Source organism: Oreochromis niloticus, linkage group LG22 (assembly GCF_001858045.2).
Source record: "Oreochromis niloticus isolate F11D_XX linkage group LG22, O_niloticus_UMD_NMBU, whole genome shotgun sequence".
In the NCBI taxonomy this organism is placed as follows: Eukaryota; Metazoa; Chordata; class Actinopteri; order Cichliformes; family Cichlidae; genus Oreochromis; species Oreochromis niloticus.
This window is the reverse complement of record NC_031985.2, coordinates 9,061,220-9,086,299: the sequence shown is the minus strand read 5'-3', so window position 1 is coordinate 9,086,299 and position 25,080 is coordinate 9,061,220. Positions and strand designations below refer to the sequence as shown.

Genomic DNA, 25,080 nt, shown 5'->3' with positions numbered 1-25,080 from the left:
ACACTTTTGAATTTCCCCTCTAGTTCCCTCCCTCCCTTTCTAAACAATGAGGCCTAAAAGAACTGAAAGCAGAAGAGTGGATTGAGAGAGGAAGAGTAGGGTTGGGGTGGGGGGTTGTCCTGGCACCCTTTTTAATTCCACCAAAGCTGTTCCAACAAAAGGGCCCCCGCTCGGGAGCCGCCACGGAGCAGCAGCCAGCCAGGCCGACTGAAAATAGGGTCGTGAGCGAAAGAATGAGTGTGAAAGAGAGGGAGAGAGAATAAGACAGGGAGGAAGAATGCCTGAATAAAAGAATGGGAAAATGAAGACTGAGCAGGGTATGAAAGGCCATTTCTTTACTCTGCATGCGGGTAAAAGTCAAACTAGCAAAGGAGGCCACACTGATCGCATGCGTATGTATGCAAGAGAGTTTGTGTGTGCATTTTTAAGTCTTCTGCAAAGGCATTCGTGATGCCGTGAAACCTGACTGGACCCTGTAAGAATAAACCGTGCTCCGACCATCCTTGGATCAGCTCCATTGTGATTCATGGCCCCCTTCCTGTTGCTACGCTCTGTAATCCCTCTTCCCACTGACACCTGTTTGCTGTAGAATCACAAAGGAATGCCAAGGTGTTAGCCATGATACGGTTTATGTCTAGAAATGTGATCTGGAATTTGCTTAGTAACCCGTTTCCTCAGAGGTGGAAAAAAAAGAAGAAAAAAAGAAAAAGGAAAATTGCTGACCAAGTGCAGACACATGCTTGCTGGCTCTTTGGCACCCACAGTGATGAAGTAAAACCTGCTTTCTGCAGGCAGATTGAGCTTCTTACATCAACCCAAACTCCAAAGTATTCCCACTAATTATAACTGCACACCTTCTTTTTTAGGACATGCAAAGACATAGACACACACACAACACAGGCTTGTGATATTGTCTCGGACACAAAAGCTGTATCCATGGCAACAGGTTCAAAATTTCTGAGAGTGGCCTACCAAGCCAAAGTCTACCTCCGGCCGTAAGAGATGCACTAAAGATTTTTGAAAACTACTTCTTTGATGGCACAAACATAAGCCAGACATATTATGCAAGATCCTGCAATACAAACTCAATAGTTCATCATTCACTGGCCCACAAAGAGTCGTGGGAAGTCATTAAGATTTTAATCTTTGATCAATAACAAAACCTAGAGGCAAAAATTAAGAGTCCAACTTTACCAGAAATGCAAACAAACAAATCACAGTGTGATGCAACTCTAACCAATTAAGAAGTGAAAAGCTGCAATTAAAAAGAAAAGTTATTTTTATAAGCAATAAGACTTGATTTTATGCTGGGTGACAATCATCGCCGCACGTGTCAGTCCAGGCAGAGACAAAAGCAAACTCGTGCAAACACAACCAGCATCCCATATTACTAAACTGTGCAGTATGTGAGTCTTTCACAAGCATCAGCGATCTGCTCCTGATGATTTTCACCCTCAGCAGGAAGAGCCTTTGGCATTTGAGTCTTGAGCCTTTTAACTGCAGGTCCCAATGTGAGAGCAGCCTGTATTGTGGCGGGTGTCAGATTAAACTTGACTTAAGCTGTTTTCGCACAAGAACTCAGGACAGCGTTTCCCTTTCTCACATTTAGCACACAACAGGACACACTCTCAACAGCTGTAAATAGTCTAGTCCTGGCAAGAGTGCTGGCTAGGTAAAACATGCAAGAGGCAGGATGCAAAGTCCACCAGCTTTCTGTAAAATCTCCAGGAAAATACCGACTCAGTTCTCAATGAAATATCACACAGGCTTAGTAAAAAGAAGCTGACAGGCTAAAGACTGTCTAGCTTCCAGTCTCATGACGTCAGATGGTTAAATAATGTTTGAAATGTTTTGGACCCCAACGCATGTGTGAAAATAACTTTACTGTATGACTTTGCAACTGATTTTTCTTACGATACAGTAGTTTTGATTACTGAGTCTGTAGCCATGCCCTGGATATTAATGGCTTCTTTAGCAGCCACTGGCTCTTCAGAAAATAAGACATTTAAATATGGCAGCTCCTGATGTTAAACCATTGTGTCACATCAATCACTCAATGCGTGATTGTGTGACGAAGAGCTGGAAGACTGAAAACAGTGCAGTTGCTTTTTGATTTCTCTTTTTCCCGTGACAAATGGGGAAATAAATAACAACGACATTTAAAAACCATTCGCACTGCACATCTGTAAATTGTCATTTTTAAACATCAGTATCAGCCCAGACGTTCCCGACTGGTACGTCCTTAAGTATTCTGTTCAGCAAGGTCATTAGTGTTATGAATATAAAGGTTTTTTAACATTTAGGGGGAAATATCACATGCTAAAAACACATCATTAAGCCCTTCCGAGTAGGAGCTTGCAGAGCATCCAGCTGCTTTGCACGGTCGTTGACATTTTAACCCAGGAATGATACCTATGATCAACTCTCATGGCAACAATGGCAACCGCTGCCTCAAACCTCTCCACAAACACACAGAAGATCAGTTCTCCCCAGATACACTTCTTGACATTTTGTCTGTCTGACATCATCGACCACAGTGGGACCTTTACGCTACAGACCACTTTTTAAAGCTAACGGAGGCTCCAGGGTCAGGTGGCTACATTCAACCAGGATTTATGCAAAGAAGGAAAATATGTTTTTTAAACTGAGAAAATTGCTGGAATATTTTATTCAAACTGCCCTTTGCCTTTGAAAAAAATTTGGATTTTTTAAAGCCTCTAGGCTTATTCCAGTTATTAATAAATGAAAATATCCTGCATGGAGAAAAATTAAAATAACTGTGCGCCTATCCCAAAGGCCAAGAGCGCACAATCGGCTGTAACGTGCAGCTCACAGATGAACGTCTTGAACTCTTGCTTTTTTATTTCATTTTATGTTGTTTCTGAATTTTAATTACAGCAGTAAAACTGGCTGCACGTCCCTCTACCCTTTGCCGTTTATCCAGAGTCGGCCTGCAGTGGTAGCATGCAAAGCGAGGTTGTCCAGATGTTGCTGTCTAAAGCTTCAATTTTAGCTCCTCCTGGGGGATCCAGAGCCATTCCCAGGCCAGATGAGATGCTCTATATAGTGTCTCTAGTGTATATATGGATGTTAATTTTAAAATTCGGCCAGAGCTACATACAAAATATGTTTTTTTGAAAGAAAATTGAAGGCATGACGAGGCGAAAAGAAAGGCAGATGGATGTTTTGGGTTTTGTCCTTTAAGGCAAGAAGGTAGGTCAACATGAACATCTAAGACTTTTTCATCCTCTGCAGTGGTTCCCACATGGAGTAAAACTATCACAGATGGATACTGGAGCTCGAGCACTGGCTACACAAATATGCAAACAACAACATAGCGCAATGCAAAGCTAAAGATGAGTCATTAATAAGAGCTCTCGATAATCAGGCTGTGCTGCTCTGAGGGCGATAATCATCGGCCGCCTGCTCTCCAAGTGATAAGCTAATCAGCCCTCCGTCTCTGCAGAGCCGTCGAGGGGACTCATCATCATTGACATTTCAGCACAGGATCGGGCCTATTGAGACATGAAGGGGAGGGGGTGGTTACCTGAAGAGACTTAATTATCATTGCTGCACAATGATATCCTCTTAACTCTATTTTGCCTTTTTTATGAAGGTTAACATTCCTCTTTCAATATTACAGTCAAGGTTTCAGGGCTGCCGTTGACCCCTTTTGCAAAGTGCTTGTTAATTTTCCACATAATTACACAATTGCATTTGCCATGTAAACATACAGCGATCATCTATGCACACAACTCGCTTTTGAATTGTTTCCTCATATGCCAGGGCAATCTTGGAAAAATCAAGCCTCTGTCAGCAGCTCGCTTTCTAAGCAGCTGCAGTGTGAGTGTAGATGTTCTTCCTCAGACGAGACAGTTGTGTTGTTGCATGTTAAAATGAATTCATAACCTGTGGGGATACTGTCATGACAATCTGACAGCTTTTTAACAATACAGACCCAATGTAGCAGAGTCTCAGCTGAATATCTGTCATCCTCTCACCAACCTGTGTTAGAGAGCTTACAGCATGGGGTCTAAAGCAGAACGCTCTCCTTCACTGGGGTTTTCTCGTTCTTACGTTGCTCCAAATACGCAGGAAGAGAAAGAATGTCATTACACAGCTAATTCTAATCGAGATTAAATCTTCCTCCTGCCTTGTAAACTTGGCGCCAATAACGGTTCACGTCATCGCCGGTTATGCAACAGATGCTACAGCGAAATGCAAAGAACGACTCTGTGGCTCCCTGTCTCGAAATAACTTGCCCTCCCATTTGCTTTGATCTCACAGGCATGTCTCCAAGGTGCGTCAAGGCACAAGATGACATATCTTCCAGCTCCATAATGACCCATCTTCTTTTTCCTCAGTGACAATTTTGGAGAGCTCTGACAGATGATATTAGTTATACCCAGGTGCAAACAACAGGCTGACAGATTCATGCTGACAGAGCAGGCTAACGCCGATCACTATAGCCCGACTACCTGCTGTTATAAATATTGGAGCTGGTTCCAGTGGGGAAAAAAACTTTCAAAGTAGTTTCTGTTGGGGATTACAGCATATTTGTAAATTCTTGTGGTTCTTGTCTGAATAATGTGAAAAACTGGTTTGCAACTGTGAAAATTCCCGTAAACAGCCGCTGAAGTTGATAAAGACTTTGGAAAGTCCCAAGAAAGTACACGAGTTGCTGAGTGTGCACATTAAATTAAATATTTAGCTGAATGTAAGGTACTTTTGAGAAACCATGCATATTCATGTGACACGTAGCATTGTTTGTTTTACTAATGTTTAATCTGTAACATGGTAAAAGGACATAATTGAGAGTTCCAGTGTGCAGACTGACTTTGACTAGTTAGAAAAGCCATTCAAGGGCAATAATGCTGATAACATGTCAGGTATGTCACTATGCAGTTTAAACAGCAATAAACTACAACACATAATCTCTGTTGTTTTAACATCTCGACTTGAAATCACAAATAGAATAAAATCAGAGTAAAGACTTTCCAGCACAGGGAAACAGGATCATGAAAAAACCTCATAAATGCAGCGATAACCTTGTGTTTTAGTGACCTTTCCGCGATTACTGTTATTTCTATCCATCAAAGGTGCGTTTTATAGTGACAGCAAAGTGTTTCTGTTATTCATGAGCAGGTTTATTTATAACTGCTTTTATTTTATGGAAAACGTTGTCACTGTTTCCTTAATAATCCCATTATGTCTCTGTGCCACTCAACTTCACAGTGACGTTATTTTTGGCACATGTTTATTCGCCGAGTGTCAAAGGTGCTGATCAGGAAGCTTTTTAGTTTAAAGATGAAATCCATCAATCAAGCTGCTCTTTGTGGCTCACTGTGCCGCATCCGGGATTTCACGTACAATCATTGTACATCCTCCTCTACCCAAACACAGGATATTGCTCTAACTTATTTCTTATAGGTTTTATAAATCACTCACACAGTGTCTTGCATTGTGCTTACATCACTTAACAGTAAGTTTACAGCACCATTCAGCTGATACTTGCTGATACCATCAGTCAATATTGGCCACAGTTACATGTATCACTGCACAGAGGCAGATATATAGGAAGTGGAGTTAAAGTTTTTATGACCCCTATCTCACTTTATTCAACTCTGAGTGTTTTATATGTGTTTTTATTTGGGTTTAAGCTGTCTAATTTTAAAAAAAAACAAAAAAACACTGAATGTTTCATTTTTTTCAGATATTTTACTCTAAATGTGCTGGTATTAGACTCTTAATTGAGCTACAGGGTGCCTTATATCATAATATTAATATTTAAGTCATTTTATCTTCTTAAATTTATATGCACTGCATGTCTGCAAGTCTTCTTCTTCTGCCATGATTCTTGAGTTCGTGTATTTTTCATACAGTTCGTGTAGTCGATATTCATGCAGCCCTCTTGACAAGGTATTTATTCCTGAAGGGCCACCTCAAGAGCAGGGGCCGAGCCATTCTCATCCCCCGCAGAGAACGCGTTTCCCCATCAACACCCTGTTGCTCCGCACGACGAGGACCAATTTTTGCCATTACTCTAATGGTTAGTAAACGGACCGGCAGTTGTGATTGCGCCCCATTTCACGGCCACGCTTCCCGACAGGTAAACACAGATTTCAGGTCAGCCGTGCTGTAAGGGTTTGTAGCGGCTCAGGGAGGATTAGGTTTCCTGAACAGTCACCTGCCGACTGAAGCGGCGAGGAATTAGGACAAACACCGCAAACCAGGAGAGCCACACCTCGCTTGTCGTGGCTTACCGAAACTCAACACACACACATGCACACACGGATCTGATGTAGAGCTCGGACAACAAACTTTTACAACAGGTTCGGCGCTCTGAGCAGCAGCCAGAGAGGACGCGGAGACGTGACACAGTCAAACATCCAGCACTCCCGGAACGCGGGCTGCCCTCCTGGAAAAGTGCCGGGGGTTGCTACATTCAGAGAACACGAGGCTACAGGAGGCGAAGAACTGACGGGACTTCCAATGTAAGAAACACAGCTGGGCTCGTTCACTCTTACCTTGGGCTGCAAGGAGGACCGCTACTGCCACCAGCCAAGCGTTTCTCACCGGATACACCGGGCAGCGCGCTGCGTAATCTCTCGCCATTCTTATACACAGGAGATAAGGTGGACGTAATATCCACAACAGCGCCGTGCGTTTCAGCCGGGCTCCAAATTATTCCTTCTCCGATCAGCCAAGAAACTTCGAGCTCAGTTCAGACCGCCTGCGCTGAAAGCAGCCAAGTTACAGCTTCTCTGTCCTCCTGCCGCTCTGAGCGTGCCTCTCCTCAGTCTGGACCGTGATTAGTTTCTCTGTCCTTTGCTTTAATTCTGTTAATGACAGGAAGAGTCAGAGCCCTCCCCGCGTGGACCGGCCGCAGTGCGCAGGCAGCCCGCGGCTGTGTTTTTGTGCCGGTGCGTCTTGTACAAGGCGAGCGGAGCGAAATGGAAACAAAGTGTGGACGGAGTGTGTGCAAGAGTGCTGGAGCTCCGTGTGTCTGATGCGGAGAGCTGAGTGGGGGAATATCAAAGTGATGTCAGCAGAGCGTCACCAAGAGGACTTCAGCCGCAATACTGAACCCTCACAGCCACAGACGCACAATCCGAGCGCGGTGCAGTTTAAAAGGTTAGATATACAGAAGGGACGCGTCCGCATACCTGTGCTGTGAGCTTCGGGTGTGTTCTGCTGACACCTGCCGCTTGTTTGTGTATATGTGCGTGCGCGCGCGCGCGTGTGTTGGAGCACATTTTCACAGTTGGAGATGGAGCATATCCGTTGGTCGTCAACATTCGTCGTGATACAGAGTAACGACATAGTATCTTTTAAGTATTTTAATTTAATGCTTATAATATTTTTTTATTTGTTTCTGTTTCACTTTTCAGCGAAGATTCCGTACTTTCCCCTGAGCTGCGGCTAATGCACAGGGTTACTGGTTATTTCCGGATTTCCCACATGTGAGTAAATAAATTAGTGTTGGGGAATTACTTATAATCCAATCTCACCTTTTTATTTAGGTCAAGTAAAAACAAGAAGCCAGCCATACTTTACAAGCAGGCTCCTTAAATTGAAGTCCCCGGGGGTCTGGGTAATATTTTCTGCAGCCCTTAATCGTGTGGAGGTTACATTACTGTACATTTATTTCATCCACAATTCGTGTTATTTTCTGAACAAATGTCCTACAAACTCTGAGTGTTTTAGGTCTGCGTTTTCCTCAACTCTCTGTAACATACTTCATGCACTCAACCGTCAGAAGTTTGAGCTCTCGTGCACTCAAGATAAATCTTTGACAGCAAATTTCCCTTTATGGAAGAGACCATCGATTACATTTAATTGTTGCTTTATTGGATTGCATTAATAATTACATGATCTATGATAATAGCTTTTCTTATAGTAATTTTAACAGACCACCTCTATGGCCACATTTTCTACTACAGATTAATCACAGTTTGTTCATCATTTAGAAACAAATGAAATGATGAAAATGTTTGCAAAGCAGTGTCTTCACATTGGTTACTCTGTCTGACCAGCAGCCAAGAAATCATCAGAGTAATTTATTAAAAATACAGAAAAGCTTTGTCAGCAAATGGTAACTGAAGCTTGTTATCATGGATCAAAGTCATTATTGACTTCTGCCCGTCGATTTAGTGATAAATCATCTGACTATGTGAGTGAGGAATATAGTAAACAGTAGACATCACCGAGGGGGGTTTAGTGTGCCTGTTATGAATCAATAAAGGTCATATTGTTCACATCAGATGTGATGTCTCCGTGGACTTCACAGAAAGATTATTGTAATGGTTTTCTAGCCAAAGTTTTCTAAGAACTGAGGGGAAACAGGTGCTCAGCTCACAGGGGAAGCCTTGTTGAAGGCGTTCCAAAGAGAAACAAACCCTTCTATAGTTGGGATAGAGATCCTTGAACTATGCAAGGTGACAAAAAAATAGATATTGATATGTTACAAATAATAATAATGCAGCACAAATCCAATATTCCAGAAGATTAACTCAAAACATTTGGTTACAGAGAATGTGAAATGTGACTTACTGTATATAAGCTTGATATCCTATCATCATTGCTCAAAAGGAGACAAAAATATTGGAAGAAACATCTCATGGAAACATCAGAGAGGAAACTGTTAATGCAAATGCAAACCATCAAACAGAGAAAACTACACTTTCAAATCCAGATTTCAATTTATAGAATCCAGATATTTGCAGTTTTATTCTTTGAGGTGTATTTTTAATTATATCTGATGTAAAAATATTCATTTAGCTTCTTTTTTGGTTGTCCCAAAGTACTGCACAGCAACAATTTGACTTCTAGAAAAGCTTTGGCAACAACTCAAACCTCCGTCGTCTGCATAAACATTCAGATTTCCACTTTATGTGATGTATTTTGTTTCTTTGTCCAAAAGAAGTTCAAAAGAAATTGCACACATAAATTCAGGTTTGCAACACACAAGAAAAAGGCGTAAGGGATTGCAGTGGTGGGGGTTAAGTCTGTCTAGATGGATGCCGTCATTTACTTTGTTGTCCCTTCCACAGAAACAGTGATGCTGAGGGTTTTTTTAAAGACAGAAATGGTTCTCCTCCACACACAGAGGACGTTTGCCTGTCTGTTTAAGACGATAAGGACCATCTTTGAAGTCCACTGCAGTGCTTTTTAAAGTTTCTGCTGAAATAAGTTGTACCAGCAGATTGACTGAGAAACTTATTCTGTTCACAGCAACACACTGTAGAGGCGAAGCTCAATTAACTGTGTGATTGAGTCATAACTCCAAAACACTGCAGTGGGAAATATTTCTACTGCTGTTTGTGTTTTATAGTGATTTAAAATAAAACACTATCCAATATAAAATCTTTAGTTCATGCCAGTAAATAATACAGGTGACTGTTTATTCACACATTGGATGGCTAGTTGGAATAGTGGTAACATTAATTCAGTCGTTTCACAAACAGACAGTTAGACTACATTACTAAAAAGCTGTAAATAAACTTTTAGTAGCCATGCAGAAGTCTGCCTCAAGGATTTGCAACCCTAGCACGTTGGAAGTGAGCGCACTTTGATTCATGTGGCATGCAGACAGGACATGCTGAAAGTTTTGCAGGTCATGTGAGAACCGGTTTTCTGTAAAACGCACAAGTGGGGTAGATTAATAATCAGATCTGCCTGTGATGTCTTTGTGTTTGTCTGATCCCTTAAGTGTACTTTTAAAATGCTGTTCATATATCAGGTTACATTTGTACGTACCCACCAAATCAGTGTTTTTCATATGACGTAAATGGAACCAGCTACCGCTAAATAATCAGGGTTTTGATTTACAAGAGTTCACAATTATGAAATAGTAGTTAAATAGTTTGAAAACAGGGACCAGATCTGTGAACACTCGCAGTCAGAAACCCAGAGTCTCCCTCCAGGTGACCGGTAAAGGTGGCTGAGGGTGGTGGATGCTCCTGTTTTAGGGTCACTGAGCCAGTGCGTATATTTTAGTGCTAAAGAGGTGTGTTGACCAAAAACTACGTTCATGTAATCAGGCTGTATGTGTTTTATCATAAGTAATTACCTGTTCACCCACATAACTGGAGTCTGGACTTACAGCAGACAGTCTTTCTTAGAATGAGTCTCACAGAAAATAAAAAGGAAGCAGATTTAATGACGATGTACTTATCGCTTTTAAAATATTTATTTGGTAAATGGTTTTTGCTCAGCAAGTCACATTTGGAAAACATTTTTTGGAAGGTCACCCAGGAGTCAAACCTCCAGCTTCACAAATAATGGTCATCCAGCTCCATCTGAGCTGCAGCTGCCTTCTAGTGCAACACCAAACAAATAAAATAAGACATATTTTTCATGCTCTAAACACTCTGAGAGTCTTGCCTGTGGTGAAAATGTATTTAAAGGCTTAAATAAAACATTGAGTAAGTTATGCTTTGCCTCCCCATGCTCATATCAATATGATGAAAGATCTTGTTTTGCAGCTTACAGTAACAATGATGCCGTCGTGCTCCCACACCATCTGCAGTATCACAACAATCCCACTTATTCCAAAACCAGCAATCACTGTCACAGTGAAAACAACTCTTCATCACCCAGTCACAGTACCCACCTGTCTGTTCCAGCTGCAGTGTTACAGTGTAATGCACTCTCTGCTTGAGCACTGTGATTTTTGCTTCAGGAAAACCAAATAACCACCTCTTTTATAGTGGAAAATGAATATAGGTCTCCCTGCACCTTCACTATTCAAAACATTTTACTGAAAAATAGCATGCACAACTGCCCTCTGAGAAGCTCACCTCCCTGCATACCTGTAAAACCATCCTCACAAAGCTCCCACCATTTTGCTGGGTGGCGTACCCAGCCGCCCACCTCTTCATTATCACCTCATTAGCCGGCTGCAAACTGGCCCACCCTCCATTTTGGCTCCAGCCTCAATCAGCCCATTAATCACAGCAGAGCAGGGAAACCTTCTGTCCTCTGAAGACTCGCAATGTATTCTGCTGGCCCCTGCTGTGTGTGTGTGTCTGTGTGTGTTTGTGTGTGTATGGTCCTGCTGCAGCATACAAATGATCCAGCTATATCCTGCCATCTGTTGACTGCTAAAAGTAATGCTTCTACACTGACATACATAAAGTTCATGATGTTTTCTGTCTCTCTTTTCATCTTTATCTAAACACATAATTACGTGATTCAAGGTTTATCTCAGCAAAAGAACAGATGGAATAAAGCATGCAATCACTGCAAGTCTTCATAATTAAACAACAAAGTGGTTGTTGTTGTTGTCCAAATTCAGCTCATGAGAGTATTTGCACGAACTATCAATGTGACTGAAGAATTCATTATTTTGAGCCAAACACCTTTTACAAAAAGGCATGGAAAGATTGTCTTTATATTATTCTGCTTGGACTTTCAAAGTACTAAAAATATGTTACACTACAACTGGACCCAAATCCTTAATATAGAATATTAATGTAGGCAGGTGGAGACTAAAAAAGTCACTTAAGTGAACTTAAAGTGAAAGTCACATGTAGGCTGTGGAATATTTTATTGTCTTTTTTTTTAAGGAAAACTGTGAATCCAGACAGAACAACGATGGATGGATGGATGGATGGATGGATGGATGGATGGATGGATGGTACTGCTGGTGGGCGTTTCTCTGAAACCCAAAATCAGCTTTAATATTTTTGAAAACAAAGCACACCCCCTTGGCCACAGTAATCCCCTACAGCTCAATCCTCCTGCAGCTCATGAAACATGAGAAAGAGCCCAAACTATTGCCTCATCCCCCAAACTCTCTAAATGGCAGTGTGACTCAGCATCCATGAGATGCACCATAAAAAAGCCCAGAGCACCCAAAGTAGCTGCCAGTACCCAGATGTCTGGAATCACAGCATACCCACACCAAGCTACAGGGATACTAGGGAATGCAGTGGTTGGAGACCATGCCAAGGCCAAAACTATTGCAAACATGTGCCATAAATTTACAATCTAGGTGCCTTTAAAATGGTTGCTTCCAAGACAGAAACCAGGTCTGTGCCCACTCCAAGCTAGTTTCCAGCTTCAGAGCATCTTTGGTGTATCGAGGTGGCAATAAAACTGCATTAAGCATAAATTGTGCTTTTAATTGCAATTGAATGGGGTCAAGTTGACAATTAAATCTGTTTTAATAATCCATCAATTAACTGTGATCACTCTATGAATATTGCTTACACACATAGAAATTTACATTAAATAGAAATTTACATGCACTACTTGCACACAGAGTCCAGCTCCAGTCTCAAACTTGTAACAATTCAGAAATTCCTCTGGATGTCATTGCTGCAGAATGGTGATAAATTAATTTGTTTTATATAACCAGTTCATATAACCATTCAGCCAGTTGGCAAACAGTTGAGTCGAGCTCCCTATTGCAAAAAGATGCATCGCAGACCAGTTGAACTGGTGCAGACTGACTCAGGTTCATTGCAGCATGTCAGAAATCAGTCTTTCGATGGCAATGATTGGCAAACCTTCACCAATCTGTCTGAGAGTGATTACAGTCTAAGTCAGATAGTGATGCTTTGGAGACAGATTACCTCACAACAGGTGAGCAACTTCCATGCAGTCTAAAGTGATCACCCAGAGGCTGAGCACCAAACCCACAACCTCTGAGTTTTTGCAGAACCATTTTAGTGACACGAGGAAGACTTACATAACAACAGGCATCTGGATTTAAAGTCAGATCAGAATCTGCAAATACATAAACACTTATTATTATTTTCAGTAGTGGTTATGTCTCCTTTCCAGTTAGGACATTGTAGTTCAGCTTTTAAAACCAGTACTTAAGATTTACTGCAGCTGTGTGCTAACATTATTATTATACATGCTCAACCTTGAGGAAAAAAACACATTTTTTATATTCGAAACCATCACGTGGCTGGCAGATAATCTCTTTTGGCAACAAAATGCAAAAAGGCCACATAAATGCAATTTGGGGGGAATTTGTGTGACATAAATAATGAGTAAGCCCTGGCTCCAGGCCTGTGTGGCCCTGTGGAGAAAGCAGAGTAAATTAATTCCCCCTGCTATAACGATGTCGTAAACAAAATCAGAACGACTTTATATCAACTCATATGCCAAGTGCGGTACGTGGATTTATCTCAGGCACACTGATGCAAAGATTCATCCTATACTTGTTACTCAAACATACCGTAATTACTGTTACATAAACACAGAGTGCACTGGCAAAGTTAGTAAAAACAGTATTTTCGAGAGCAGAGAAAACTAAAAACATGCTTTACTAGATCCATTCAGTCCGCTAAGAAAACATCAACCTTATTTTCCTTGAGATTTACATTAAAACATCAAGTCATCAAGTTTTGGAAATAGTTTGAACAAACTCAGGCAGTAATTTTTATATTATGACTTTATACTTCCCAACTCCCAGGGGCTCCTGTTAAACCAGAGGTTCCCTGCCTGGGGTTCAAGATCGCTACTCTCAGGGGAATGTGAAATAATCAGACGCCACAAAACGATTAGCAGAAAAGAGAAGGAAAAAAACATTTCTGCAACTCACAACAATATTTTCTCCTGACCTTTCTTGTCTTGTCTCGTGTTTTTCTCTTTCTTTTCTGAAATAGTTTGCAGTTTAGCCTCTGGAGGCTTAAAAATGTATTAAAATGAAACAATCATCGAAGACAATTTCACTTTTTTGAACTATTCCCAATTCAAACAGTGAGGTCAAAAGTGCATTCTGTACTTTTAAATATGTGCTCAGAAGTCAAAACAGTCGGGAGCCAATGGTTTAAAGATTACAAAACTGGGCGTCTGACTGGGAATATCACTAGAGGCAACACAGTCCCTCTCTTCTCCATCATAGATTGTGCTGATAAGCTTTGAACAGAGTGTTTGAACCCCCTCATGATATTGTACTGAGGCACTCAATTCATGTCAGACTGCAGATGCACTGCAGGTCTGGGAATGTTTAAGTGTCTGTTCTTTAAGAAACACTTAAAAGAAACAGATCTGTCGGCCGTCCTCTGGCTGCAGACGTTTGGTTTACTAAGCTGCTTCCTTCCCGTCGCACACAAACAAATCATCTCTTCATCCAGCGCGCTATATTCATGCTTTTGCCTTGTATAAAGATTAAACCGGGCTGTCCCTCTAGAGCTGGCGCTTCAATCATCTCGTCTCTCTTCCTGCCATCACCTCTGCCACATCCATCCCTCCAATGCTCCATCTATCCATTCTTTGATCTCTCTCTTTTGCCTTTCCACCCCTCCCTCTGTCATTCTAGGGACCAATATAAATCAAAACCTACCTCAGTGACAGCTGGCCAGCCCGGACACCTACTGTGTTATTTACTTTAGCATGCCTCTGATCCACTGTTTGATCTAAGTGAACTTGCGTTAACTCTCACAAAGTCAACTTTACATATTCACATATCAGCACAGAACACTTAAGAGACACACATATGCACATGCGCGCACACACACAGTCTGTTTAGCTGCATTAGAGGAACTGGGAGCAGTTTCTGAGAGATTTCTCCCTTATTATTTTCACCACAACCAGCCCATGAATTTTATATGCACAGTCCCATTGCTCTCGTATCGTCACCTCATTCTTGAAGCTATACGCCAACAAGGACTTGCACACACACGCACTCGCGCATCCGTGCGTGCCTGTGCTCACACACAGCTGGTGTTTTTTATTTGTCTGGTTATAGATTGGTATGTTTTCGTAGTGGAAGAGAAGGTGATGGGGGAGGGGACAGATGGATATGAGCATGGTACTCTGAAGAGGCAAGGAAGGGGAGCTGCCGCTGGGTAGATAATCCTTCAGTCTCTAAACACAGTGGAACAGAGGGTTAGAGGTGCCTGTCAGTCACTGCATGGAGTCCCCACTGAGGTAACCCAGGTTTCTTGAGGGAGGGGTTTGTTACATGAGGAGGGTCAGTGGAAACCAATACACTCTGAGAGGGGACTTCTAGGACAAACAGATTATCCCTAAATGAAAATTCATCCAATAACACTGCATCCGTGATGGAGCTGTTTGAAGGACGAGAGCAAAGACACAAAAATGCACAAGGTTAGGGTTCATGTTACAACAAAGTAGATGCATGAGCTAACCAGAGGCCCAGGGGACATAACCAGAAGACCTCAGTGCTCAATTGTGCCACAGAATTTCTAACCCTAACGCAAGCTGGAAAAGATTAAAAGAAGAATTTTATTGCTAAATTCTCCAATGTATGGTTGAGGACGAAGTGAGTCAATGGAGATGAAGTGAACAGGCTGAGATGGATGAAGAAATCAGAGCCAGGGTGGAAGAGCTGGCAGGCAGACAGATGGGCCACTGATGGCTAGAGTGGGTAGGCACATGAGCTTTGCAGTAGTAGAGAAAGAGAAGGATAGCTTGTTTCCTTCCACAGTTGATCATCTTTAATAACTAACAACTCATAAATATTTTAGGGAACAAGTATTGTAGAGTCGTATCCATGGTTTCTATATTCTAGCTGCGTGTGAACTGTGGTACCAGTGCAAGTACTTCTTGACTTATGGTTCCTCGAGTAAGCTTTCTCTCTCCTCCTGATGACTTTTTAAAGAAATAAGACATCCTTAAAGGTGCACTGAGATGAATTTCCGGGTAACAGGCTGGAGGACAAAGGGGAGAGGAGACGAGGAGGCACAAAACAGAGAAATAAGGCAAAGCCCAGGGAGGGCATAGCACAGACAGGAAAAATACACAGGAAACAAGAGGAGAAGGAGAACACAAAAGAAACAAGGGGTGATGGAAGAAAATGGAAGAAAGATATGAAACACATGACACCTAATAATGTGTGTGTGTATAGGTGTGTGTGGGTGTGTGGGTGTGTAATGTCCCAACCTCCAGATTAAAGTAGAATCTCTAAATATTTAATGTTAATGACAGCATAAGGTCAAAATGTGTGTCGAACACTTGCAGAACAGCTGGGACTCCTATCAGCCTTAGTATTTCTGCCCTTAATGATATGTGAGTATTTTCTTATTCAAAAGTTGTTTCATTTCAGGGAATTTATATTTGGCAGCATGTCACCGTCCTGGGACCTCCTTCCTTCTCTGCACATATATGTAAGATGGAAAGTGCCAAAAGGAGCAGAAAGAACTAAGCAGGCATGAATGAATGAATAGAAGAAAATGGGGCAGAGGTGCTTTTGCAAAGCATCATGAAGGGGCAGCAGCAGCTATATGCAGGCAGTATGCAAGCAGCCCAGATAGCATGCCCCATTTGTATACCATTAAGATGCAGCTGAGCCATCAACTAATCTCAGTGTCATCATCGGCAGACGATCTGTCAGGATTGCTGGCTGTGTCTGACTCTATGGTCTGCAAAAACTAACGCTATGCTCAATTAGTGTTTAGCATTTTGCTCAAAACACTGCAGAGCTTTTTAAAATTGTATTGTTATTGTACAAAATCCAAATTTAAGTAGATTTTGTCCATATGTACTGAAATTGGTCTGTTAATATGTTAATAAGTGGGATGTTTGGTGAAACCCCACTTTTTTTTTTCTTTTTTTTTTTTTGGTGTTTTCAGTGAGAGCTTCAAGTCCACCCATGCCCACTATTCACGTCCCTGCAGCCCACTTGAAATGCAAGTTAATTTGCACAGAGCCCTTCTGCAAAAACCCTAAACACAGCGTGAGTTTGGCCCTCTAATTGCATCTCAGCTGTTTTCCAAATGAGCCATCTTTTTACAGTTCCAAAACACCGGCCAAACATATACATCACAGCTCTACAAACAGCTTGTACTCTATGTTCCTAGTGTTTGTAGCCAAGTTGGAGTTCAGAAATGCACACAGACTTGCTGACATCCACCAGAGAAACATGGAGAAATTTGATGGATATTTCTGTATTTTTTTGGAAGCAAGGAAAGAAAGCAGTGCCAACTCTGATAGCTTGGCAGCAGGACATGAGCTATGCAGGCTTACAACTGTGCCTTCAGTCATCCTGCAAACATTAGGGGTTGTTTTAACTAAGGCACAAGGTGGGATACTTTGTTTTCATTTTGAGGAAACCTGTTCTTATATGTCCAGATAGGAGAGAATGGTGCATTTGCATATGGCAGATGATATAGATCAAATGCAAAACTCTACATAAGAGGATTTTTCTGTGCCAAGTTTTTGTGGTAGTTCTGTGGCTTTTCTTTTTCAGGGAGCTGAAGAGAGAGAGAGCTCTTTCCTGATTTAATGCTGCCTTCCAGTCATGCTGGTAAGCCCCTCATCAAGGCTCCTGAAGTGGTAAATATGACGTGCCACGCATTCAAGTGCACTTAGTCAGAAGGACAGCTTCTCAAGTAGCATTAGTAAACTGGAAGCTGGAAGTCTTTTCTCAACAGAAGCAGGGCGACATCCATGCCCAAAAGCATGACAAGTGATGAGTTAAGTGAAATTTTATCATATCAATACTTAAGGGAAATTATACATAGCAACCCAGAACAATATAAGATATACTCAAATGGTCATCCCTGTGCTTTTGCTTTTATTTGCTACTTTTCTGAATTGATCTACTGATTTTCTGTTTTTCTCAGATGCATAAATAGCTGAATATTCCTTTAACCATGTGCTCAAGCTTCCTCTTCATAGGCATGATTTGCACAAGGATAAGCACAAGAACTGAATCAGCTATCTCACGATCACAAGACAGAATGCAAATCAAAATAGAAATTAATTGGGAGTCATGGGGGGGGGGTTCAAACGAGTTGAATGGCTTTGGATGTAAACCTTTATTCATAGCACTGTTTTAAATCTACACCATAGCCTGACATACATCTCCCTCGAGCTGTACATGCCGGGGTGATGCAGTTACTTGTGATCAGTCAACTTAGTACTAATGCAGCTTGCAATACATTACAGTGCCTCTGTGAAGGCTTTAATTGTATTTGGATGGTGACAAGGAAATGAAATAGCCAATATTCTGCTTTCTTACTGTGTATCTAGTGTTTTGTTGTGTGTTAGACCAAAGCAAACACAGCAGAACTATTAATCGGGCTTCACTTTGGACAGAAGTATGGGCACATGGTTTGCAGTAATGTTGACTCTGTGCCACGTTTGCCAAACTACACTCCACCTTATGGTTGCAAGCTGTGCAAAGTGAGAATAAGATCATAGATGCAAGCGAAGGTAAACAGGCTTCCACCCAAAAGTGTCTGTGCTCAGTGTTAGAGATGGGGTGAGGAGTTTAGTTATTTGGGAGTGGCTCAGAGAGCTGCTGTTGCTCTACTCTGAAAGGAAACAGTTGAGGCAGTTTGGGAATCTGACCAGGATGCCTGCTGTCATTTTGTAGGTGCTTCAAACATGGTGAACGGGGAGGAGACCCTGAGGCAGACTCAGAATATGCCAGAGAGATTAGATCGTTTAGCTGACTATGAGTCCCTCTAAAAAAGTTAAATGTATGTTATGTATGTGGTGTATGTTATCACCTGGGAAAATCAATAAGAAATCATTTTAGCTTTTAGTTCTTTTCAGCAACGATACCAAAATATATTTTCTAAACTGACTACACAGTTTTTTAAAGCTTTTGGACAGAAAACTGATTTTCATGTTAAACTTTGACTACTTCTTGTAAATGAAACTTAATTGTTTGGACTTATGTGATGCAGTTAAATGATGTATTACAATTGTTTAGTTTGAGTGATAGTTTACATTTTACACAAGACACCAAGCCAGGAAAGCTTGTATACAACTATTTAATACAATAATACCCGAATACCTTCTTGCAGAGGTGACAACCTTCTGAATGATTAGGAAATAAATACAAAAGTGGAGAAAAAAAGATCCCGATGTGGAAACAGACACTGAGTTAGGCTTTGTGAAACGAGAAAAGCTTTGTGGGTATTTTGTGCAAAAGTCAGAGAGAGGTGTCTCACTTTTAAAACTTAAAATAACAAAAGTTTCTTGAGAAGTAGCCAAGTGCTACCATCCCTGTAGGATTTTTGTTTATTAAAAGCTGCACCTCCGCAGCAGTTGGTTGAGCACAAACTTTTTAGTCACTTGGGGAATATGTGCTGCACAGTGAAATTCAGCACCAGGAACCAGAGAGAGAATATGCAATACTGAAGGATCCTGAGACAAACAAATAGCAGCATGTACTGTATCTATAAGTCTGTGGGCTTTTATCAAAATCTTATCAACTGGGTTTAATGCTATTTCCAAACCGAGCTTAAAAAGATACTTTGTAAAGTTCTCAGTCACTCACAAGTTCTGATGTGTTCAGATTAAACAGAATGGAAACTGTTGCTGCATCAGTAAAACTCAGCCCAGGGTGAAGTGGAGGGCCAGGCTTATCGTGGCACAGCATCTCACCCGGTGGTACAGGGGTTAAAAGGAAATTCGTTCTGAAATTATGTTTTACTTCTGCCTTGGGTTAGGGTCAAGCTACTTAGATTAGGGTGAATGTGTGCAGCTCGCGTGTGTGATGGTGGTGATGTGGGTGTTTGAGGGTGGAGGGGGAGGAGGGAGTCCTTCAGAGACCGAATGAGTGAGCAAAACACCAGAAACAAGTGATTACCTTCCTCTAGGCCCTGTTGTAAAATGTCACCCTTCTGAGAAACGGGTTCGTGCTGGCTGACCTGTAAACTCTGACATCATATGCTATTCTGGTGTTTAGTTTTTTTCTTTAAAATCAGAGTTATGTAGTGCTTACTCTATTTACCTTCACAGTTTCTAAACTGCTGTGTTTAAAAAAAAGGTCCAACCCTGCTCCTAAACTTTGCACATATAGTATGTTCACTAAAAAAGTAAAAGTGTTACCAGACAAAACGTCATCAAATGAAAAAGCACGTGTTACATTTTCATGATCTAATTTAAATGTTTTAGACTCAAAAAAAATTGAGAGTTAGATATCACTTTTTGTAAAGAGTCATAAAACTTTAAGAAACAAAAGTTGGTTTGTAAACATCCAAATCAATTCCAAGTTAAAAAAGAGACAGTAGAAATATGGCTCCTGGGACATTGTGAGTTCTACAATGAGAATTTTTTTTCTTTATTTCTTTATTTTTGTTTTGTTTTCAAAGAAAAACTAAACTTCCCCAGTGTACAGCTTTATAAACACAAGTTTCTGTCCCTAAAGTCTGCTCAACTCTAAAGGTCAAAGATAGGGTTAAACAAAATGCAAAAGTTTGTAGGGTAACAATGTTGCCTGAAAGTTTGTGAACCTTTTCAAAGTACAAGAAGTAGACAGAAAAAAAAATCAATTAAAGGCATTTTACAAAGTTATTATATCTTATATAGTTATTATACCACTGTATGCAATAATCCCAAATGGCATTATTGGTTATGAAGGTTAGCCCTTGCTTTTCAGCTCTGCACCCATATTGTAATTAATCCCTCTCTGTGTTTGCAAAGTCTTGCCACCACCGAGGTGCAAAATTAGGTATAATATGTCTCCCTGTCATCCTGAGCCATTATATCTAATTTAATCTCATGTGTAAAAAGTAAGAGCTTAACAGTCAAAAACACTTCACTTCACATTTGTAGTTTAAACATTTAGTCAACAATGATTTAATGATGATGAAAGCCCTGAAATTTGGAAGAAAAACAAAGAGACTTCTGTGGAAAAATGTAAATGGTTTGTGAAGTGAGCCAGTATTTTCTTCCTGATTGCCAAGACTTAGGAGAACAATTTTCAAAGGCCAAATTAGGGTTTGAGGTAAACAACTGAAGCTACACCAAAACCAAAGTCCGCGTTGAAAGACACATAAGGGAGGCTTTCTTATGGATACACTGTAGTAAAGTAAAACTTTTTATATTTAAATAAATCAACTCACATGTGTGTAGAAAAGTTAAACCGGGCATGGTTCAAACATGATATGTGTTTACGTGGGACAATGGGAAGAAAAAACTTGGCCAATGTAGCAGGTTCTATCCCAAATCATGTAAAGTATATTCTGGTAAGAGAATGTCATTAAAAAATGCTGCATGTGCAAGTAGACTTGGACTCTTCTGTGGCTCTAGTTACCAAGGCCTTAGCAGAAGATCATTTAAGACCTTTAGGTGACAGAATTGTCCTCCACCTCGCTGACTTGTTTCTACAGCACATAATCCAAAAGGCACCATATGTGGCTAACCCAGAACCGCACTGCTAGTGTAGTGGTATCATACAAGGTTCCCATTCTTGTGACCTGGGTTCAATTCCCAGGCAGTGCAGGAACTTTTATGTGTCCTCTACTTTAGACAAACATCATAAAGTAAACTATGATTTCTAAAAGTGAATGCATGCAATGTCATGCAAAATGCATCACATCCTTAGAAAATCTCATGTTACTGTCCAAGTACGATACACGTCTGATAGAGCCACCAGTTTCTTTGCTTCACATTTTCACTCTCCTCCTCCTGCATCAGTGCTGATGTACAGCTTTTGTCTGACTTGCTGCTCCAGTTGTTCAGGAGAATACTGCAGTGGCTACTTGAGCCGTAACAGCAAATATAAGTGGATGTGGGTATTTGATGATGTTACCAGCAGTGTGCAGTGACCATTGTATGCTGAGACCTTTAGCTGATTGGTGCACTGTTAGTGTAGTGGTATCATATAAGATTCTCAGGCAGTGTGCTATATCTCACCTCTACCCCTTCTCTGCAGCTTGTGCCTTTAATAATTCTATCCTAACTGATCATCTGGCGATAATGTCACAGAAATAAAAAGTGCAAGTAGATTTATAAAAGGAAAAGGACCAGTAAGACTCTTCTGTGGAACTAGTTACCAAGGCCTGAGCAAAAGGTCCTTTAAGACCTTTAGGTGACACAATTGCAGTCCACTGAGCTGACTTGTTTCTAGGGCACATAACCCAAAATGCAACTTTGGAACTTTTGATTGGTGGCCCATGCAAAATGCATTACATCCTTAAAAAATCTCGTGTTAATGTCCACGTACGCTACATGTCTGATAGAGCCACCAGGTTTCTTTGCTTCACATTTTCACTCTCCTCCTCCTGCATCAGTGCTGATGTACAGCTTTTGTCTGACTGGCTGCTCCAGCTGTTCAGGAGAATACTGCAGATTTATAAAAGGAAAAAAGACCAGTAACACTCTTCTGTGGTGTTAGGCAGTAAGGCTTTAGCAACAGGACCTTTGTGTTGCTAAATTAGCAGTCTTTAAAGTTGAAGAAAGTTGACCATTGATCAGTCACATCATCTTACAGTGCTTTACTTGTGGCGATTGATCACGACCATTTGCATATTAATGATCATGAAACTGACCTCACAGCCCATTATTAGTCCGTGGTGTCATTTTCAGTCATCATGCAAATTTCAGTCATCTCTGCAATCAGCTGAGACTGAAGAAGTCACTTGGATGAGTGTTGAAGCGTTTCTCCCACTGAAAAGTGCAACATCCAGATGATCCGAATCAACCTTTTGGGATTCTGGGAATTCTTACAGTTCTCAAAAAGAACTAAAGAACTTGGCTCTAAAGAACATCTTGGATAAGAGGTCTTAAAACAACATAAAGAAGTCCAGTTCAAGCTTAAGACTGTTAGTGAAGGCATCCAAAAATCCCATTATTGTGACCTGTTTTAATTCCCCCCAAATTTAGAGACCTTTAGACCTTTGTCTATTACTACTACATATGATTGCTTGTTAGTCTGCACTGCTAGTGTAGTGGTATCATACAAGACTCCCATTCTTGTGACCTGGGTTCAATTCCCAGGCAGTGCAATAATATAAATGTGGGCTTCATCAAGTGCTAATGCTGTCAACAGCAGATCTTTAGGTTAGGGCCTCCATCACTCACACTTTTTTTCCAGCACATGCTACAATCCCTTGGTCAGACTGAGATCTCAGAACTTGGAGGCCACAATCACCTGGGAAATCTTGGTATCCTCTAAAAGCTGCTGTCCATTTCTAAAAGAAGGATAGAAATGCATTTGTTTGGGGTGCCACATGTCAAAGTAACATTCACATAAATGTTTGAAGCCAAGGTTTCCAAGCAAAAATTGCAGAGAGCTTTATGCTGCATAATACTGCAACATACTGTCTTCACCAGAGTATCTTGTTACCTGGTCCATGGTCCAGTGTAGACACAAAAGTCCCATTCGTATGACCTGGGCTCAATTCCCAGGCAGGCAGTAAGTGATGCTTGGGGTTCCTGATTTCCTCAAGTGGTGTTTAAGAGTCCACCACTATCCTTCAAACAAACCAGCTGCTCTGTATGTGTATAATAAAAAAGTGATTCATGGGAGTGAGCCACTGATCCACAGACCATATCTGATGCATGCTAAATGCCCAACGTCCTCAGAAAGTCACAGTTCAGTCTAAGTACAAGTCTCTTTTAGATTTCTCTGGTTCTGGTTTTGATGACTTCTCCTATAGTACCCCTTATTTAGAGATTTTGCCTGACTGGCAACAATAGTCCAAGCACATGCCATCCAAGATGTTACTACATAAGTTGACTTTAGTGGTGTTTGAGCTCCCTTTTAGTAGTGGTTACCACTTTCACAAAATTATATACCTGCTATGCACCGAGAAAAATAACATGTCATGTATGCTAAATGGTTAATGGTTCATCACACCACCCAATCATGTAGCACTGCTGGTGTAGTGGTATCATACAAGATTCCCATTCTTGTGACCTGGGTTCAATTCCCAGGCAGTGCAGAAAGTAGTTTGTTTATTTCATGTGACTTCTGGGTTTTGCAGGAGATCTTACATGATACGCCTTTTAGCGAGATACTGAACTCTAAAAGTGTCCCCGATGAATCAGTGGAACCCTCGTCATGTGCATAAAAAGGATTACACAAACTTGGAGTTGATGTCAAACAGCCTTGACCTGTCAAAGAATGAATTTCACAAGTCATCTGAGGGTGCTTTGTGTAGGTTCTTTAGGTCTTATTGTTTGTATTGTGGGCCTTCATGGGTCACACTTGTTTTTCTGGTGTACTGATGCTTTGGCGCCAACACCCTGAAACTGTCTTAACTCTGGATTGTGGCGGGGAGCATTAGTCTGTTGAAAAAAAACATACTGCCGCCATGACGGGATGTAAACTGTCTGCAGCAGTGTTTAGGTTGGTGATATGTGCCAAAATAACATTCACATAAGTGCCAGAGCTACGGTTTCCCAGCAAAACACTGTGGACAGCTCTATACCGCCTTCTTCCTCCCACAGTGCCATCTCTCACTGTCCAACTTCAAGAACTTGTTCTTCACTTGCTGTCTCACATATCCCACCCTTGACAGTTGCTATTGTTACATGTCTGTTGCTCACTTCACCTTTCACTGGTTTCTGTGTTGTAGTTCACTGGTGTAGAACTGGATGAAGTAATTAGAATAAAAATCAGACAGTCTTATCAGAGTTGAAATAATTTGGTAACGTATAACAAGCTGCTGTAAAAATAGCACAACCTCACTGACACAAATAAGCAGTTCAATTGAGCTGAGAGGCAACGCATGATTTTTCCATTCCCGGAAAAGGTTACTGTCCTCTGTGACGAACTGATGATTAAACTGAGGTGAACACATAATTTCCCAGTTAAAGTCTTGTTTTCTGGACTCGATATGCGATCACCAATGAAAAAGGTTATGAATCATCCATTTCTGCTCTGTTGTAATTGTTTCTTTAACCTCTTATTTCTGCACTTCTGCAGATTCCATCCCCCTTTCCTCTTTTGCTTTCCAGAACACCCAGTTAAATAGCTCAATGCCAAACCAACACAACCAATATTACCAGAACAACATCTGCCGTCTCACAGCTCAGCCTTTGGTTTTGATTAAAGTCACACATATTCGCACAATGTGTTTTGGCATGAGCACAGAGGGCCCCCAGTTTCAACCCTGTTGTCTCTTCTTTAGGCTGCAGCTTCAGTCACTCTCTAAGCTCCGGGCTGTCCTTTGGAGGTAAGGCACGACCTACCATGAATTTAAACTGCTCCCTGCTCTTTCTTCTCAGCTTAAACTGCGGTGGCTCCTCACTCTGAGAGGAGACTATAGAAGTTTTTGCAAACTAAGAAAAAAAGTTGTCACCATCACAGCGCTGACGCTAGCACTCAGAGAAAAATCCTTCAAAGATCTGGCATCTTGCGTTTGAAAACCTTAAGGCCCTACTGGTTTTAGTGCGTCTCAGGCTAGACTT

The 25,080-nt window shown here is 41.2% G+C and overlaps 1 protein-coding gene and 3 non-coding genes across 5 annotated transcripts in view; 3 read left to right on the top strand and 1 right to left on the bottom strand.

The window, feature by feature from the left end:
• Positions 1-7,187, bottom strand: part of pvrl2l (PVR cell adhesion molecule related 2 like) — a 314,623-nt gene extending 307,436 nt beyond the window's left edge. Inside the window, exon 1 of one of the 2 annotated variants that reach the window (XM_003454605.5) lies at positions 6,528-7,187. In XM_003454605.5, the coding sequence (XP_003454653.1) occupies positions 6,528-6,615 (88 nt within the window). In that variant the 5' untranslated portion in view covers positions 6,616-7,187. The remainder of the gene's footprint in view (positions 1-6,527) is intronic. The other variant, XM_005459086.4, reaches the window with a different exon arrangement.
• A 13,907-nt stretch (positions 7,188-21,094) lies between these two features.
• On the top strand, positions 21,095-21,165 carry trnag-ccc (transfer RNA glycine (anticodon CCC)). Its single transcript has one exon. It is a non-coding gene; the product is annotated as a tRNA-Gly (tRNA).
• A 1,434-nt stretch (positions 21,166-22,599) lies between these two features.
• Positions 22,600-22,670, top strand: trnag-ccc (transfer RNA glycine (anticodon CCC)). Its single transcript has one exon. It is a non-coding gene; the product is annotated as a tRNA-Gly (tRNA).
• Positions 22,671-23,538: 868 nt separating this feature from the next.
• On the top strand, positions 23,539-23,609 carry trnag-ccc (transfer RNA glycine (anticodon CCC)). The gene has a single exon. It is a non-coding gene; the product is annotated as a tRNA-Gly (tRNA).
• The last annotated feature ends 1,471 nt before the right edge of the window (positions 23,610-25,080 follow it).